The sequence below is a fragment of the Neodiprion pinetum genome, chromosome 4 (assembly GCF_021155775.2).
Source record: "Neodiprion pinetum isolate iyNeoPine1 chromosome 4, iyNeoPine1.2, whole genome shotgun sequence".
Taxonomy (NCBI): Eukaryota; Metazoa; Arthropoda; class Insecta; order Hymenoptera; family Diprionidae; genus Neodiprion; species Neodiprion pinetum.
Window position 1 is genome coordinate 23,855,640 of NC_060235.2, and position 19,693 is coordinate 23,875,332.

The 19,693-nt window shown below is 35.7% G+C and overlaps 2 protein-coding genes across 9 annotated transcripts; one reads left to right on the forward strand and one right to left on the reverse strand.

The window, feature by feature from the left end:
- Positions 1 to 1,906: 1,906 nt before the first annotated feature.
- Sbf (SET domain binding factor) lies at positions 1,907 to 16,504 on the reverse strand. Of its 5 annotated transcripts, none has more exons than XM_046623359.2 (26): positions 15,899 to 16,500; positions 15,786 to 15,821; positions 15,143 to 15,228; positions 14,640 to 14,927; positions 14,274 to 14,493; positions 13,941 to 14,182; positions 13,499 to 13,804; positions 12,607 to 12,784; positions 12,278 to 12,482; positions 11,303 to 12,160; positions 10,912 to 11,149; positions 10,312 to 10,507; positions 8,753 to 9,062; positions 8,481 to 8,674; positions 7,607 to 8,005; positions 7,274 to 7,490; positions 6,698 to 6,899; positions 6,130 to 6,275; positions 5,281 to 5,947; positions 4,934 to 5,112; positions 4,577 to 4,724; positions 3,761 to 3,906; positions 3,373 to 3,602; positions 3,085 to 3,291; positions 2,924 to 3,006; positions 1,907 to 2,835 (listed from the first exon to the last, which is right to left on the reverse strand). In XM_046623359.2, the coding sequence occupies exons 1-26, from the start codon at positions 15,990 to 15,992 to the stop codon at positions 2,743 to 2,745; spliced, it is 6,168 nt and encodes a 2,055-aa protein (XP_046479315.1). In that variant the 5' UTR covers positions 15,993 to 16,500; the 3' UTR covers positions 1,907 to 2,742. The 5 variants fall into 5 exon arrangements, with proteins under 5 accessions (XP_046479315.1, XP_046479314.1, XP_046479317.1 ...); XM_046623358.2 differs by having other exon boundaries at positions 6,698 to 6,911; positions 15,899 to 16,499; XM_046623361.2 differs by lacking the exon at positions 15,786 to 15,821 and having other exon boundaries at positions 15,899 to 16,499.
- Positions 16,505 to 16,549: 45 nt separating this feature from the next.
- Positions 16,550 to 19,562, forward strand: LOC124217562 (uncharacterized). 4 transcript variants are annotated; one of them, XM_046623381.1, is made up of 3 exons: positions 16,550 to 16,618; positions 17,315 to 17,419; positions 17,911 to 19,562. In XM_046623381.1, exons 1-3 carry the CDS (start codon positions 16,565 to 16,567, stop codon positions 18,493 to 18,495), a joined length of 744 nt encoding a protein of 247 aa, XP_046479337.1. In that variant the 5' UTR covers positions 16,550 to 16,564; the 3' UTR covers positions 18,496 to 19,562. The 4 variants fall into 4 exon arrangements, with proteins under 4 accessions (XP_046479337.1, XP_046479338.1, XP_046479339.1 ...); XM_046623382.1 differs by lacking the exon at positions 16,550 to 16,618 and adding an exon at positions 16,887 to 17,042; XM_046623383.2 differs by lacking the exon at positions 16,550 to 16,618 and adding an exon at positions 16,891 to 17,046.
- The last annotated feature ends 131 nt before the right edge of the window (positions 19,563 to 19,693 follow it).

Sequence of the window (19,693 nt, forward strand, 5' to 3'; positions counted from 1 at the left end):
CAAGTTTATTCTCATTGAAATCGCGAAAAAATGCGGATTTTAAACCAGATTGTATAATGTTTGTAATTTTTGTATCAAAACAAATTGAACTTGTTTTCATTCATGTTTTGTTGAGTCAAGAGTTCGGTTGAAACAGATAATGAAATTTGTTGTTACAAAAATCTGTTGAATTGACCGAACATTAGAGTTATTCAGACGCACGAAACGTATTCTTCGAATGATATCATTCATGATTTTTTTACTTCAATTTTTCCTAGGATTCACTACATATTTAATGAATAAAACCCGAAAACAGATTTCCATGTAGAAGTAGAAACTGTACATGTACCACTAATTTTTGTTTATTTGCAATCAATATCAGTTGCGATGATTCGAAACTTGGCACTATGCTCATTTCGGTCTTGTAAGGTCTGACAACCACTTTATCTTCTGTTAGGCCTATCCGGCTTACAGAACGATCACCCGGATTCATACTTATGTATCTCTGAGGTTACTTTAGTGGCGAGAAAGTTCACCGCCTAGTGGCCGTTTTTAGTACTAGTAAACTGATGTTTACAATGAAGATATTGTCAACTTGTTTCAAATTGATGCAACTGATTCAACCATTTAGGCCAAACAAGCTCCGATTAGATTAACAAAGTGTGGCATTCAATCGATGTAAATTTTGTGTTGCCTATATCCACGTACTTGTTTTGTTTGAAGTACCCGATTGTTTGTGTCAAGGTACATGCGACTTGGAGGAACAATACATACTCTTCAAATGAAATGATATTTAGTTGACTCAATTTCGGAAACACATCGAAAGGTTCACTCGAATCAATACTTCACTCGATCGCGGCAAGAAAGGCTTTTGTTTTCATTCAAATTCAAATTCAAATTGCTATTTACTAATTTCTTTTTTTCTTTGACCGGGGTATAGATAAGTAATTCCGATCTTTGGGGTGCCGAATCCCAAGTTTTCCCAGAAATCGCATAACAAGAGAGCATCCGTTGTTCTCCGTTAATTGAAAAAACAATTAACAATGAACATATGAGAGTTAGGTAAGAGAGATCGTTAGGTGATCAAACACACGTTGCTTTAAGGATGTATTGAACGTACGGTCAGGTCAAAAACGTGTTTTAAACAAAAATGCTTAAAATTGAAAACTGCCCGGTGAGACAAGTAAATTTTTTAAGACGATAAATTTCAAGAGACCTCATTGCATCAACAACTTCAGAGAAATAATATTATTCTATATCATTTTTCATCGACAAATCCACATCAATCGACCGATTTTATTTTTACTGAAAATATTGATATCATTTAGATATACTACTTGCTATTTAGTACATGTCGAATATTATAAACATGGGGTAAGTTAAGTTGCCCACGTTTACGGTTTTTCAAAGATTTCTGCTTTTCCGAAGATTCCCGGTTTCCCGACTATTCCAGGATCGCTAAAAAACCCGATCCGATACAAACCCGTCCCGAACCCAAACTTTTTTCCCGAGATTTTGAGAACCTGCACAGCCCTAGTACATTATAACGATTGTACAAACCTAATTATTTTTAACCAACTGATGAGTTCTAAAAAAAATAAAATGTCTCAGATGAATTGTATTATATTCATTAATGAATAAAACATTTTATACTAATCACCAAAATCGGACGAATTATATGAACTTTTCGAAAAGTAGTTGAATGTGTTTTTTTTAACGCCGATATTAACAAGGGTTCTAAAGTTAAATTTCAATGGTTACAAATTTTTTACTAATCTAAGTTAATACGACTAAATGACACTTACGAATTTGATAGTGTTCTATAGTCTGAAATGATTAGGTAAATTTTCTAACATGTGCCTAATTTCTCTCATCATAATTAAAACAGTGATACGTCAAGGCTCCTATAATGAAGAAAGTTTGCGAATGACTTTTACAATTTTATTACTTTTCACATAATATCAGAGAAATGATATAGTTTAGTTAAAGTGGCAGAGATAATTTAGATCTATAGATACCATAACTGAATTGGTCCACTGGACTTTGGTTATATTTCATCCCTGAGTCTGGACCTTTTTGTTTTTTTCTACATTTCCGCCGCATTACCAATTATAATAATTATTCTTTTTAATCTGTTATAGCTTAAACACTTCACATTAATTACATTACAAGCATTCCAATGCAATTAGGGCGTTAATTACCGCATGTCGCTACCCTGATACGCTTCAAGTACCTAAAGAAGATGAACGATCGGAAAAGTTTTTACCCAAGGACAAGACATCTTATCAAGAAATATATCGTGATACATATACATGTACAGATAATCTACTAATTAATTCGACTATATCTATACAGATGATATATATTTTCACATTTTTCTGTTGAAAATGTATAAAATCGAAGACAACTGAAGGAAAACTTAACAGATAATAAATTTGAATGATCATTTATCTTCCAGCTATGCTGCATATCTGATGTGAAATATAATATAATCAAATTCAACATAATAATATACAATATTACATTTGTTGTCATTTCTATTAATTGGGCTGGTTGAGAGATGTCTCCCTCCTGCGTGGCTGAATACCTCGTACCATCAGTTAATTTTGACTTGGAAAGTACAACTAAAGTAAAAATACTGCAGCCACACAACGCATACGCCATAGGATTACACTATACAAAGGTATGTAACAAAATAAAAATTTCAATTATTCTATCAGTCACTTGCACAATTTAAATTGTAACTATAATTTATCAGAGACACTACTGCAAACATGCTTGAACTTTCTCGATCCATTCTTGCGCCGTAGCTGCATCTCCGGCACAAAAGTTGTAAGTTCGTCTATTAGTACGCAGCTGAAATGTCAACATGGTTTTAAGTTATGAACGATAGAGAAAGAAAATTTTATCTTTCTCACTCCACTGAAATGAAAACAATATTTACATCAAAAAATGATTTATCGTCCGTTTTCTTTGGCGGACCAGGAGTCGGTGCTGCTGGTGTAACAGACACTACTTCAGCCAGATCTGTAAAATGAACAAATGTCGTTTTCGATACCTGGAATCATATTTTCTCGGAATTTCGATAATATAAAGTAAACGTACCAATATATCCCTTACAGTGAGAATCTTCCATAGCGTCATAATACCTTAATTGATGTTTTATAGAATCCAAAACAAACCATCTTTGTTTCCATCCCTTTAGTACAACACCGCGTTTGTAAAGATATCCTTCGTGAGTTCGATTCTCAGCGACATTACTTGAGAACTGTTCATAATATTGTTGCGAAGATGTTTGAATTGTCGTGACACCTATAGCCGACACATTCGCTTTCAAAATTAAACAATTCTTCAATTAACCATCTATATGAGTAAACGATTATTTACACTTACTCGAATTAACACTTCCGTTATCTCCACCACTCCTTGTCAGTGTGTGAGATTGTAAGTTTTCTGCTACTGCCTTATTATACTTCGTACAGTTTTTCGGCATGGATTCGGCACACTTATCGTGACATACTTGGCCACAATCAACGCATCTCATTCCGGCTTTAAGCGGACCCCACAGAACGCCAGCACACGAGTCACAATGAGTACGCATAGCCGAATCTATTCTCTCGAATCTGTTTAGTAACGGAGAAAAATGTAAATCGGTAAATATGTCTGAATTTATTTTCAATATTTAGCGAATATCCTCCATTAATATTAATGAACAATCTGGAATTGTGATTGAATAACCGAAGGTCGAATAAGTAAGTTTCCACTGCAATCATTTTCTCACCTGTGTGGATGAGTGTACACAGAACTTTCATTTCCAGCTGTGTTACCCCCAGCCATTTTTCCTCTTAAGAGAAGTTCTAAAGTGGACCGTTTGTGGATTAACCGACCATGATACCTCACTAAGGCTGTGCTAAATGATGCATGGCGCTGAAATAGAGGTGAGTTTGAAAACCGATTCGAAAGTGGAATAAGCACAAGTGATAGGGTCAAATTTAGTTGAACTTTAAGGATATGGCTCATGCGTGTCTCTACACAGTTATCGGCTTTCGCGAGAACCAAACGTTGCTCGATTGTGTTCATAGAAAGAAGTAGTGAACGAACTTGATGCTAATTTACATCACATTTCGCTAAACAGCGTATGTGAATTCGAAAATTAATATATCGAAAAAACAAACAATTTGTGCTACCATCACTGCAATTAAATATTTTTGCTATAACCAATTTTATGTAAGGAAAGTATGGTTTACGTATCTTCTTTTGTTTGGACTTGTTTGTGCTCCAAACAGAACAAAAACGAACACTTTCACGTCCTAATACTACTAAAAAGTGCTCTTTGTTGTGCTCTGCAATAAAAAAACTTGCTGACTTTTAGGCTTTGCGTATTTTCAATATTTGTCTTCGGCTCGCGCAAGTGCCCGCCTATGAAATATTGATACCTATGAAAATTAACACTGTTGTTTCCACTTATTAAATCGTGAAATAACTACTGTCTATTCTCGGTATGAAAATAGATGACCCTTGCTATTCTTCCGCTATGGTGCTAAAGTTGAGAGTGAGGACCCATGCACTAAATCAATAATAAATCATCAGCCCTTACCGTAAGAGAATCTGTGTTGGGTAACTCCAGTTTGTCCCACAATACTTTCCACTTTTGTGGTAAGTGCCCAAGTTCGGTCTCAAGTTTATGGATTTCCTCTAATAAATGTGAGAACTGATCCGGTACCATAGTACTTATTCCATCGTATCTAGAGAACAATGTCAAATGTTATTAGTTGGAGTTAACGTAAGCTGATTACCATGCAGCGTTAAAATTTCCGAAATAAGCGCGAAAAAATATATCTAATTATTTCAATTGTCCACCTTACAGTAAATAAGGTTGCTAAATATTATGTGGCTGTTTCACTTCTTACTTTAAAATTACTGTTAATTAGTCATCACTTTTTTCAATACATACCCAAGAGTGACAACTTTCCGATTACTTTTCACGATTCCATCCGCAGCTTCAGCCTCCTCTTCTTGTTCAGAATCTAACTGCAAGACTTCAAGATCATATCCCGGTCCATGTGCCAGTTCCTCATCTAAATAATACTGCCAAATTTCTAGGCTGGGTAGGTGAGATGCTGGTCGAAGAACCTACACATGATGCAAACTCTATTATACAAGTTATGCTCAATCCAATGTGTTGATTGCTAAACAAGGTAAGAATGAAAATTTATCCGGATTTGTCTTTCATGTAAAATTAGTACCGCTCAAGAGAAATCATTTACTACAGTATTCAGCCACGAAAAAAAACCAACTTACTGGATGTTCCGTGTTTGGGGTATACATAAAGTTGTAGAACAATGGTGACCTGGCATGCTGTTTTTCAATGTAATCGAATATACTCTGGCCAAGATTAGAGCCGGTATTTGTTCCTGCTAACCTTCCACCAGGATACACAGTTTCGTCATCGCTTCCGGTGTCAACTCCTTTATGATGACTAGTTAATGAACCCCGTTTGTCCTCGACAGCAGTAATACCGCATTCTACTCTATCAAATTCACAATCTAACAGAAATGTTCTAAAACGACAAGATACTGAATGATAAGCGAGAAACCGAAGGTAGTAATCATTGAACTCAAATGCTAGGGGAAACTGTTTTTGTATCTGATGCACGATGTCCAAGAATTGAAGAAACGTAGGTGTGAAATTGGTCGTTTGCGAATTTACTGCCAGATTACTTCGATGCCCAAATCTATGACCAAATCCAAGCCATTCTTTTTCTATCAAAACTCTAAACCCATCGATCGTTCTATAGTGAGGATCCAGACACACTTGGGCTATCGAACAAACTGTCGCTGTCGTATCCCAGCCATCTTCAAGGCAAAGAGTTACGGAAGAACCTTGTACATCCATTAAATCTATTACAGCACCAGCCAGTTGCATTGTGCTCTGTAATTGCTGCAACCATTCCGAGCTTTCAATCAACCTGTAAACAGAAGCAGGTTTTATGTACTTCAGTTTTACAGGACTATTAATAACATTTCACTTCAAATTTTTTGTATTGATGCAGCTATAATATAGATATGGTGTAAAATTACTGAAACACAATGCAATTTTCAGAAACCATCGAATTCTAAAATGATTTGGCCTCGTTTATACTTTACTTACTTGTAGAAGCTTTGCTCGGGTTCTGGATTGAGTGAACTCGGCACACAGGCTCTCATCAGTTTCTTGAAAGCAGCTTTCGTATGTCTCACATCAAAATATTCGACCGGTATAAAGTCTGTTTTTGGTGCAGATTCGGCCTTAACGCCCTGTAATAGGTGAAAAGTATTTAAATATATATCATCAAAACAGTTGGAAGAATTCAACATGTTCAACTGAATTACATAAAGTAAATATCGCCTTGACTACTCACCAATAACCATATTACCCTAATATTTTTTCACTGTACAATTTTAGTAAAACATATAGCTCACATTAATATGAAATATGAATGTAGAAGAAACCACTTCTAATGTTAGGAAAATACGAAGTATTGACAATGGAAAATAATATAGTCATTGCATAATCGCAAGGATGAATCGACGGAGCAGATTTTACAAATAAAGAACTTGCAAAATTGATTTAAATCTGAAAATGGGTCTCCACGCAAGAATAAATTTTCCTATCCTCGTAAAAATGAAAGTCACATGAATAATCTACATTTTATTTATAAAACGCACTTAAACTTTACCTTCATGTGAGCTTTTTCACCAAGAATATAAAGCGCTGCACGTTGAAATGTGTGCACACACTCAGTTCCACTGTCTGAATCTGCAGAATGTCGGACGGTACCGCGCTGATTGACCGTCGTAAGAGAAGCCTGAGAATTATGCCTTTTGTCCTTAAGAGAACCCCAACGTCCAAAGTTTTTAGGCCCTTTGCCACCCGATGATCTTGGGAACATTCTAAGTTAGAGAGCGCAGAATCAGGCAAGCAATACCATCTAATCGGACAATGAGAATAAATACAAAGCACATGCTTAGCGCACAACACAGCATTTAGATATGTGCGATACTTAATATAAATTATTCAATATACTTTAAAAGTAAATATAATTTGTGAATGGACAAAAATTAGAATAAACAATCCCATGTTACTAAAAGATATTGCAGCTTCCTTGAAGATTCTAACGTGTGTATAAACTGAGAATTAACTGAGGATGAACAAATATGTGTGTGTGTGTGTAAGTGCATCTACATCGTGCACAACGAGATTGGTGCAAACATTTCCATCCATGATATCAAAGAGTGAGTACTGAGATACATACCCAAGTGTGCCAATGGCCTTATTGAAAGGATTCCGTCTTGATTGTTCAGGCGTTGCATTACGGTCTTCAGCAGCCAAAAACAACGAATCGATGCTAAGGGAGCTATCAGACATGCCCCAAGCAGAACCTTGTCGCAATACAGAAAGTGGAGTTGCTGCGACAAGTGCCATCATATACTTTTCTTGCTCCAAGGACGAGGTACTTTCAGAAGAGGTAGCTATTTAAAAGTACATATCGATTGATTGATTGATTTCATTACTGTAATAACTTGAAGAGATTATGCGTAAAACTCTTTGATGATTTTGTCAAAAATTTAACATTCTGAATACAGACCTTTGATGTTCCCAGTTGATGATGGATGCGCCTTTAGCATTCCCATTACACCTTTGCCATGATAACCTGCACCTCTTATTAACAGAGCTTTCGTTCTGGGATGTCGCCACGTAATAGCTGGAACTCTACTATGTCTGTACAAGCGGCAGAACCTCCGAATACTTTCGTCTGTTACGCTATTAGGAACTATTAAGAGGGCCGGGTAGCTCCTGCACATCATGTATGCACAGTTTACAGAAGACAAGCGAAACGGTTCATTTCGTCGGTTATTCTGTGGACTACTCGGGCATAATCCCAGCCGATACCAGTCTCTGACATAGCTTCGTTCAGACAGGCGTTCCAGGGTTTTTGCATCTGTTGGGAGTTGCGGCATGATTCCAGGAATCTCGAATTCATCAACTGCGAAGTTAAAAATCACTATTTAAGATCGATGTAATGTTAAAAACTACCTTTATGTCATTAAAAACTACCTAGTTAGCGTTGTCTCATGATTCATTCTAGAAATGATATAGAAAAACCTCTCAAATATAGTTGTCATTGATCTAAACAGAGTAAATCTTCATCACATTTTGGCAAAACCGTTGGCTTATTATCTTTAGACCTACGATGTTCCGAAATATTGTGACACACCTGAATAGATTTCGAAAATCTGTTTGTGATCAATTGGGCTAGATGATTCGGATAAATCAGTGTAAAAGCTAATACCATGTTGCATCACTGTACATATATCCATTATGTTTTAGGTATAACGATAGTGAGCTGAGAATCTTTATGAATATTATGAAAATATTTCTTTATTTAAAAAAAAAAGCAGCTGCTATACGTATAAAGCTTTCCCATTTGTTTCATTTTTTATCAGACTAATATTACTCACTGCTTAAATCATCGTCGTGGCTCAAATCCGTATTATCTGTAACAGGGAGACTCATTCTGCCAGGTGAAGTCATGTATTTATTGTTACTTGTCAAATTCATATTTGGTAAAACATATTTCTGCCTTTTAGAGGATGGCTTGGGTTTGAATCCTGCCTTTCGTGCAGTTTTCAGAAGTGTTTTCTTCGCGAAGCCCCTAAAGTATTGGAAAACATTCATTTTTATGTAACTTAGTAGGATTTGACAAGAATCTACTTATTGAAACACTACTTACTTGAGAGTGGCATTTTTCTCTTTTCCCTTATGGTGAGTAGTTTGTGTTACCATAACTTGCCCATTGAACGCAAAGTGATGAAAGATATGTGGAGGATACCGCTCTTTATGAACCAATTTCTTAAATGTATCGATATTTTCTGCAGTCACTTCTTCGTCAAAAGCTAGTTTTATCAGTTGAAAAGTACACGAGCGCAGTTGCAAACCTTCTTGGAGGCATTGGTCTAAATGAGCCAAGTGCGGAGCTGTAACTTTCTTCTCCTTTGTCAACGATGTTACCGGAAAAGCTCGTACCACCAACTGCTCACAGGCTAGTAAAACAGAGATCAAACAATTGCACCAACAGAAAAGGCATGAACACCAACGAAACTATTCAATAGAGATAGAGATAATCCACCTAGATTGGACACGGAATCGCCTGTGATAATTCTGTTCACATAAATCAATACACAGGAAAACCGAGGAATAAGGAAATAAATTTTGAAATTAAAACATCAAGTAATTGCAAAAACTATCAGAGTGACAAGCATAACATGGTTACATGCTCATACTTACAGACAATCAACAAACCTGGTACATGATCATCTGAAAACTAGGTAGCTAGACGTGATTAGAATCGTCACTCTCAAACTGAAGTTTGGAAACAAATCCCACTTATACAAAGTATTTAAATTAGATTCAACACAAGATACAAAAAAAACCTCATACATTCCCCTCACTCACCCTATCTTGGATATTTTCTCATTCTAACAGAGATACTTTCCTACTCTTCTCTTGACTCGCGAAAAAGGATTACATGAAACGAATATTACACTGAAAGTTCCCTGGCTTTTCCGAGATTTTTCAAATCAAACACATGATGAAACATGATTAATGATAAAATGAACAGAAAATATTTTGCCAGAATTTAAACATGCTGTGATTGCTTCTGAATTGAAAGTAAGGTACACTATCACACAAAACGTCTACTTAATTCAACCTCATGGATCAAATGAAACCAAAATTACTTTTTATATTCAGTACAATATTCTTTATGATCGCCTCTACATCTGAATCTGAGTTCTGTGGCTTGAATCAAACTCCCTAGCTTTTGTCCGCCTTTTCTATTAAATTGAATATGGGGTAACTTTTCCTAAGCAATGTGTTAACTAGCATTTCTTTGATCTCCATAACGAACTGCAATTCCTAGATATTTTTAAGAATTCCCGATTTTCCGTGAATTTATATTTATTCATGATTGTGGAAACGAACAATGTTATACTGGGTAAAATTAAATTTAAAATCACCGACTTTCTAATGAGTAACTGAGTTCATCAGTTTTATTTTCGATTACTTTTATAATTCATATTTTTTCAAAATAAATGTAAATGAATGCATAGCCAGCAATATTGAGAATAGGATTCCAATTGCGTTGAGGATATACATCGCTGCACCCCATTGTCCGAAACATACAGTATTAAATTTTTTGCACAATTCAGATATAAAAATTTTTTATAAGGTATTGTGTACTGCCCAACAGAAATGTTTATAAAATCATGTTATGAATTACAAATAACTTACCGAATGGATCACAAGGGATTCCTTTAAAAACTATGCGATAATTTGTCAAAAATATAGCTCCTTCAGCTGGCAAGAGAGGCGGCGCTTTTGGTAGACCTGCGGAACCCTCTTCTCTACCATCAGGTAACAGATATACTCGTAAGCCATCCATTATTATTTCTTCTCCAGGTAACATATTGGGAGTTAGGATCTTTGGCTGCAAGTAGAGTACAGATTGAGTCAGGACTGGCAGCGATAACGTAAATCGAAAAAGTAAAATAAAAGGGAATTCTTTGCATACAGAAATAGATTGTCAAACTACATGCTTCGATCGCAAATTTGAAATGAAAATGACTAGTCATAAAAATTATGTTTAAAAAAAAGACGAGTTTCTATCATTTCCAAAGTTTAATTGAGTTAATTCTGAAACTCTGATAAGAATTTTTGAGCTGAGAGATAAAAAAATGTTTAAAAAAATTATAAAGCCCAAAGCATATAACTCAAAATGATTTTATCGAAAGAAAAGTAACTACTAGTAAATTCTTTTTGTAACCCAGATAAGTCATCAAGAAAAAATTCATACGTTTCGAATAAATAATTGTTAGCTCGAAAATATCCTACTTTTTGAATGGGAGGTAAACGTTTACTCTCTCGATGGACAGCTTCAAGAGTTTCGATATGCATGTGTACGACGCCTGGTACCATTTGATGAAGGCATCTGACGTGCTCAGCACTGACACCACCTTCAGTACATACTCTGTCTACGAACCGAGAAACCATACGTATTACCGCAACACCAGTTTCACGAGGGTCGGCTTCTTCAAAACCTGATTCAGCATCTCCGCTGTCACTAGCTACACTGTTGATCAAACATGACGCGATAATTAATTGAATAGACCAAGTAAGCAATAGCTATTATTATACAGCTTGAGTTTTGTGACAAGAAAATAGCAAGTATTAAATCTTTGTAAGACGAAGTATGCTCATGTACATCGGTTTTCACAGTGCATACCTATTAGTGATGCTATTGCTCGCACGTTCATCATCATAAACATTATCTTGTCTGTGAGCTTTGGCTCCGATATCTAATGGTACTAATAGGTACACCATTCTGTTGGCATAGTGTATAGCTTGGCTGTACATGGTGCTTTCCTCACTAATTATTAATTCACGTTGTTTTTCCGCATCTATATTTGACCAGATCCTCATCTGTTCAGCAGCTATTTCTAAAGCTGAAGGTTCTTGGACTCTGTACATCGATGATCGGTCTTTAAATGGGAACTCTTTGGTTTCTCGAGGGCTGATAGGACTGAGCACGTTATCGTTGAATGACCTTTGACCTGTGTTTTCACCAGGGAGATACAAACGTTTGATATCTTTTTGAACATCAAGGTAAAATGCCGATTCCCAGAATTGCTGGTTTTGCCACACCGCGTGCTCTTGGATGCAAGTATATGCGAATTGTATTATTCCAGTACATAATTTCCTACAGAAAGCTGTTGCCAGAGGAAGTAATGCCGCAGCTACTCCGTGTTCATCCATTGAAGAATCGTCTTGTAGAGCGCAATTCATTAGCCGCACCACAAGATCGAATTGCTGATGCTCAAGCATTGCTTTATTGCCAACGACATGCTGTGCCAACTCCATACACAGCGCCAATCGGGCTGCCTTGCTTTTTAAAGCTCTTAATACTGCAGGAAACGTTTTTCTTGCATCGGATATTTTGTTCTCAAATATACAGTTTATACAATTGCGTAATACTTCTAGTCTTCGTGCCGAGTTACTTACTAAATGTCTAGTGTCATGGATTATTGAGATATGAGGCCCCATAGGAACTATACGTGGCTGAATTGGCCTCAATGAAGATAATCTAGAACAAAAAAAAATCGTTGCTCGTTATTTCGGCGCTCTGAGAATAAAAGCAGATAAATTTAAAAATGTCAATGAATATATTTCATAATACAGTTACTCGGATTGGAAAGCATACCTAACTTTGAGATTATTCTTAGCCAATCCTTCATCTATTATTGCCTGTACTTGATCACAATTTATATGTGGCAATGGTGGTTGGTGAATTCTAGCAAATGCTCCTTCAGGTGGCTTAAGAATCTTTTGTACATAGGGTTGAGGATTTGGGTTTTCATTTGTGTATAGTTGCTGAGCCAACTCTTGAATGTGAGTCAATAGCAATCCTGAAAAATATAAGATATTTTTTAAAGCCAAAGATTCTCTTGCGAAAAGTAACTACTGGGCCCTAATAATTTCGTAGTACCCTTGCTGCTAGTAAAGCATCCATCACATTACAAGAATACTTACGATGATCCTGTGCTTCTTGTTTAAGGTGATCACTAAGGTTACTATGCAATTCATCCCAAACATCGCAAGGTCGCCATGGCGGCCCTCGTTCAACTATAAATGACGTGAAGAACATGCAATCGAGAACCCTTGTTGTGAAATCACAATCAGTTAGGCCTCGTTCTCCCAAGAATGCAGCCTATTAGCAAAAATTAGATTTATTTTATTATGGAGAAAAGTTGAGAGATATAGCCATGAAGCTATCGTTACAAGAAAATCAAAGCACCAGAAAAAAATTACTGATTAAAAAAAGTTTAAAAGTTCGCTGTTACAACTGATTAAATATTTTCGACTCGATGCTGTTATCATCTAACAAAACTTTAGCAAAAAAAAACAAAAACTATCATTGTACTATTCAATGGAATTTTACAATCAAAGTTTCAGTCTAATAAAAAATGAAACCACTTTCACAAATCTTGCAGTTTTAGAAACCAATTTAGAAGCGACTGGTACTAGACTTTTTCCAAGGATGTCAGTTGACAAAAATAACATGATTATATCTGTGACAATTACAGCAAAGATTTTTTTCAGCATCCAATGACTTTGTTTCTCACAAAATTTGAGTAATCCTATCCCTTATGGAGAAATTTTTTTTCAGGCTGGAAATCACGTAAAAAAACTATTGATTCAGTCGTGTTCATAGACGAACAGGTTGAATGGAATTTTTTAGTAAAATAAAGTAGTTTATACATTAAAATTGTAGAAAGTATCTGAAAAAAATTTTTAAATGTGACTTGCTACCAGCCCGAAATTATACTTGAAAGTGTAGTGATAACAAGGAGGAAATTAATTGACTTTTTTCTTCGTGAAAAAAAGAAATAATAACAAAAATATTAGTCCTAATATACCATACCTTGTGAAAAGTTATGACAGGCTTTGGATGAATTCGTATCAAAGTCAGACAACTACGATAGCCTTGTAAAAGCTGAGCAAATGTACGCATAAATACAGCTCGAAGTTCTTTATCTAGCATCGGAGGATGTGGTGCTCTTGTTGCTAACGGGGGAAAAGCGTAGTCGGCACAGCTCAATTCTGGTTGAAGAACAAGTGACAATGCATCTTGGGTTTGCGACAAAAGAGGTTCTGGGAGTAATGATAAGGATACTCCATCAGGTACTGTTATAGAGCCACCATCCAAATCGGCCACTATGACGTCCATCTGAAAAGAATGTTTTCTGTAATTGGACCCCTTAGCCTTGACTTCCTACAAACTTGTAATATATGATACTATACAACAATTACTATAAGAAATTCACACAACATATTTCAAATCTCTAACTAGCAATACTACCTACCAGCTCTGCAACCTCGTACTTAAGCGAACTGTGAACACCCATTATAAATGGAGTAGGTGTACTTAAAACCTCGACCAAAGCAGCTGGTAGCAGTGGAATGTAAACATGGGTATATCGAAACGGGTACATTAATGCTGTAAGTGCTCGGCATCCCTCTGTTAACCGGGAATAGCTCGCCGAGTGGAATAGAATTTTGTGTTCAGTCATAACTCCGCAAAAGAGCACAAGCACGTTACGAATACCTGCAAATGAATAGTGTTCAAGTGACTTAGGTAAGCACTAAGCCTTTTCTCAACGTGAAATAAGTTCTCACGATTATAGTTAGATATTTACCAAGTTGTTGGAATAGTAAATTGACACTCGTGTCAGTGATTGGAAGTGAAGGACTGATGGGTGGTTGGAGTGCCTGACGGTCCCCTGCACCAATACTAAAGCGAACTTGCGGTCCACCCGCAGGAGGTACTTGTATACATCCAAGAATATTTCCAACCAGTGTTTCCAATGGTATACCAAGATTTTCTACGTACACTGTGTATATGATTCCGAGGCAGTTCTGTGGTCAACATTTTTAAAGGTGTTTCAAAGATGCAACATGCATAATTTTTAAATCATAAGCTATAATCCGATTATTATTTCTAGAGGAATCTGTTCAGATGCAATAAAAATTACAGTTGGTGAAAAGTCCATCAAATGACATACTCTAAATGTTTCGATGTAATCAAGCCTGGAAACCAGCACCAGACATTTTGGCGCGTACATAATACTATGATGAGTAATGGCAGGAATACTCCGGGCTAAAGTACGGTTGTCTCCATCTACAGGGTCTTCCTCTTCATCGACTGGTTTACTGGGTGTTATAGAAACTGTTTCATTGAAGCACATACAAGCACAGTAATGGCGATTTGCATCGATGTCTGTTAGAATGGATACAAAAAAACGAGGCTCCTGTCTGTCCGTTGACAGTGCCCATCCTTGTGGTTGGCAAAACTGAAATAATAAGGAAAAGTGACTTATAAGTATGGCAGTGATTTTCATATCTAACATTAATTAGAACATTCAAAAGTGTATGCCTGGAACTATAAATTATTATACATATGTTAGAAATCACTAGAATATTTTAGGATTCTTCCACTTTCTAAGAACTTATTTCAAGTATCAACATGATTAAAAGGTTGGTTGGCGATTTTAACGAAACTTCTCACCCATTCTATTCCTTCGATAAAAGGTGTATCTGGCCAGTCTTTTTTGGGAAACCTTTGCAGGATTATCCCATTGCTTATCCCACTCCCTGTGGAAATATTCACATTATATACAAGAATATTGAGTATAAACATTTACCACGATAATAATGTATAAAAAATATACCATAAACAAGCCAATTTGTTGCATTAAAACTAGAATCACTCTTTGGTACAAGTATTATTATAACAGATGCTCTGTGCTAGAAGTTCTTTCACAAATGTTTTACAACCAAATATGAGGGACTTATGACAAACGTGTCACGTAATTCTAAGAATTTTCAAGATGCTAATATATTATTTGCATTTGAATACCTTGCGACAGACCAAAGTGCAAGTTCATTATCATCAATGACAACAATTAAATTGCTGTTTGAATAAAAATATGGTATTAAACAGCTGAAAATACTTCTACGATACTTTTCGAAACAAAACTTGCATGACAGTTGTACCAATAATATAAAATTATTGACATAAATTTAGAGTATTTTCCATAGCTGTACAAACAAAGTATTTGTTTAGGATATAAGTTGAGATACACATTGAGCAACTCATTCATGCATAGATCAAATATGGAAGTAAGCTATAATATATTATACATACGTACATTCATTCGGTCTCAACTTTTTGTGCAGCATTTTAACTTTGAGTTTGAAATAAGAGGGTGGTTGTAGCAATTGATAAATGAGATTTATTTATAATATTGAAATAGTGACTTACTTTCTTTCTCGTGATCGTAACCGACGACAACAAAGTAGTCGGCCAACCGAGACATTTCGGTGAACTCGTGCGGAGTGGGAGAACTGGAGAACATCCCACATAGAGTTATTTACTTGACATTACGAGGAAAGATTGTATGCAACACCTCGTGAACAACCACCGTCCACTCTGGTGGACCACTTGCTATCCTAGCACATCATGTAAATTTTCTCAACTCTATAACTAGTTGATGATACTCCAGTGATGCTTCTTATACTTTTACAATGCGATGAGACCAGTTCTATGAAATGTAATTATGTTATGTATATGCGTATGTATATTCGATGAAATATTGTCAGTTGGGTGAAAGAGTGGGACTGTATCAAGTGTCAAAACTGTAACGTGAAAAAAAAACACCGTTGCACGTCGTCGACAGTAATTGTCGTACTCGGCTAGTGATTATACATAGCATAATACGTTTGATAAATTCTCATTGTTTTGTAAATCACAATTTGATGCCACACCCTGAAGCTTTAATCCATAACCTTCCAAACTAAAGCGCTACATTAAATTTCAGTTAAACGCCAACTACACCACTAATAAAGAAGTACACAAGTGCGACGTGCTACCGAAAGTATAGAGGGCAGAGAGAAGGAGGATCAACTCGACGTCAACGTCTACGTGTTGATGGATCTGACAGTCGAACAGTACGCGATTTCTCCGCTAGCTGCACGCGAAGCTGTAAGCGACAAGTCAAACGGCAAAAAATGCCTAAAGCGCTTAAAACGTGCTCCGTGAATGCACCCGTGACAGCAACAAGCAGCAGCAGTTTAGTAACTTATTAGATGTTGGCAGTGTTCGAAAATTGACTGACAGTACTGTCAGCAATCTTTCATCTCTTTTGCGCATCCAAGTTCGTGAATAGCTCTGACTCTGTCCTAGGGAATTTTCAGTACTGTCAGTCAATTTACGAACACGGCCGTTATCACAGTCTAATGATTTGACGCAGCGGCAACAGTGCTCATAAATAAAATGATGCACTTCAAGCAGCGAAAACTTGCGCCAGAAGTGCTGGTAACTTTCAGTGAATTGCTGCTGCTGCTACTTTTTGCTACCCATGAAATGTGTGCACCAAATGCAGCCGATGAAAAAGTATAAGTATCATGTATGTACGTAAACTATTATGTATACACTCTGAGCATAAGGTATACATGCATACAGTTCCGCTTTCCACCTGAATTATGCTCCATGAAGTCAGTCATAAAATTGGGCGAAATTGTTGTGATTGATTACGTGCACAGACGTATCTGAGCTAGGACACTTGGGATCTATAATCCAAAAATGAGCTCACGCAAATGGCATAAAAAGTGTTTTGTACCTGGATGTTCGTCAAATAGCTTTGACCAGCCTTTGAAAGCATTCATTAAATTGCCACAGGGAACTGCTGTCCGAAAACAATGGGCCGAAGCAGTCGGTAGAACAGGCAAAGATGTTTACTTCAATCATGTATCCAGTGTCTATTGTTGTGGAGATCATTTTAACGTAAGTTAAACTATTAGGCGTAAACATCAAGTAACCAAATCTGTTTTTGACCATATCGACAGAAAGAATATATAAACATACCACCGCTGTATAATCATTGAGGTTATGAGTTCGAAAATAATGTTATTCTTAGACAGAGACAAAATGATGTGGTTATTACTTTTTATAGTTTTGAAAATATGAATATGAGTGATACGCATGCTTTACTATTCACATTATACTGCAAAATATAAAAAATTAAAATCACTCTTGACTTATCACACACTTGCTCTAAGTCACCTTGATTCCAAGCTCATTATCATTGTGATCGATTGACCACTTGACCACTGAAAAATTTGTTACTTCAGGTTCTCTAGATATCCGATTTTTTTTTTTTTTTTTTGTGTCATACAACATGCTTCTAGTGTAAACAATACTCAACAGCAAATACCAACTCACTTAATTCAAAGCTTAAAAAATGTATAATTTTTTATTATATTAATTTTTTATAGCTAGAAGAGGATGCTGAAAACTGGTTGAAGTATAGGATAATGGGGACAAGTATTAAACTGAAAGCTGGGGTGTTGCCACGCATCTCAGACACCGGTGATAAAAATACTTCATTACTAGATGCACCGTGCAAAGCTGAAAAATTAGATAAGGAATACCACAGATTGATGGCAAGTGAGTCACCTGGCCACAGAGATAGTGGAACCATTATTAGTACTGAAAACAGGGATGATTATAATATTGACATTAAAGATGAACCACTTTCAAGGATTGTTAAGAATGAACCAAGAGAGCCTTCCCAAGAAAAAGTACTTGGAGAAGCGTTAACTGGAGATAAACTTGAATTACCTCCAGTTATTGTGAAAACTGAACCAAATGATATTTCTTTAGCGAAAATATTGACGGTAGAAGAACATAGTAGAAGCTATGAAAACGTAATACCAAAGAACAAAACCCTCAGCCACAAAGATATTCAATGTAATATAAGCATCCGGAAGCACATGCGTAGCAAGGCTACACAGGTTGATATGAACATATTGATGTGCTCACGAGGGACTTCTCCCATTATATTCAAACAGAAAAAATAATTAAATTAATCTCTAACTTGTGGGAACGAGTGAGAAATGAGAAAAGTGATGTAAAAAATGTTACAGTTTTCAGGAAAAAGAGAAAAGCATTTGACTGAAAAATATCACTCAATACAAAAATTGGTTGTCGGTGCAAATAATTATAGAGATATAAGGAGTTGAACTGCTAACTGGAAGAGTGATGCAAGGTGCATTTATCAACTTATTCAAAGAAGTTAAAGAGTAAAATATTGTATCGCATTCAAGTACAAACTAATATTACAAAATTTGTCCAGTACGACTTTTTTATAGATTTTACACCCTTTTACGCTATACTCTATTCGTACAACATCTCAGCAGGCGACTATAATTATACAGCTAGTAAAAATTGCGGTGTTATTTTAAGAAAACTGCCAAACTGCCAGAATGCTGTCACGAAACATCGTGCGATATGGGGGTTCTTAATATTTGTGTAATTGTAAAAAATGCATAGAGTATACCTTATTATTATTTACTATTATTATTATCCGTTGTTTACCCAACGTATGGTCTAGAGTGTTCCTTAATTTGGTCATTTCTGAATTTATTTTATCTCACCCCAAAAATATGTTCATATTCTAGAACAAAAAATTTCTACCGAGTTTGCGCCTTTTCCGATAACGTTAACATGTGGCACCGAGCATTTGGAAATTTAAATGCTAATTACATCGGTTTTTTCGATGTTTTTTGATTTTATTTTTTTCAATATTTAACATAAAAAATATTCCAATGTATAATTTTGATGTCCATACTTTTCATAAAATGTAGGAAAAAAAAGTTTAGAACAAGCTCAACGATTTTGTTATTTAACGTGGCTAATAAATTTGTAAAGAAAGATGAAAGTATGGAATATTTGACATTTTTAAAATTTGTTATATTATTTATTCACTATATTTAAATTATTCGGTATAAATCAAGAGTTACGATATATTCTACACAGTACATTGTTTCGAAGTATAAAAGCCAAAAAATTGGGGTAAAATGAGTCGTCTAAAAATAAATTGCGAACAATTATGATGTTATATGCTGTAAATAAAATTTCGATTTTATATGATGTTTTAATAATATAACCAAACATTAAACTAAAAATCCACGTTTGGGGTAAAATAATTGGCCAAAAGAAATTTTCATTGTTTGCATTTCTTTCGGTCGATTATTTTGCCCCGCATCAAGATTTGAA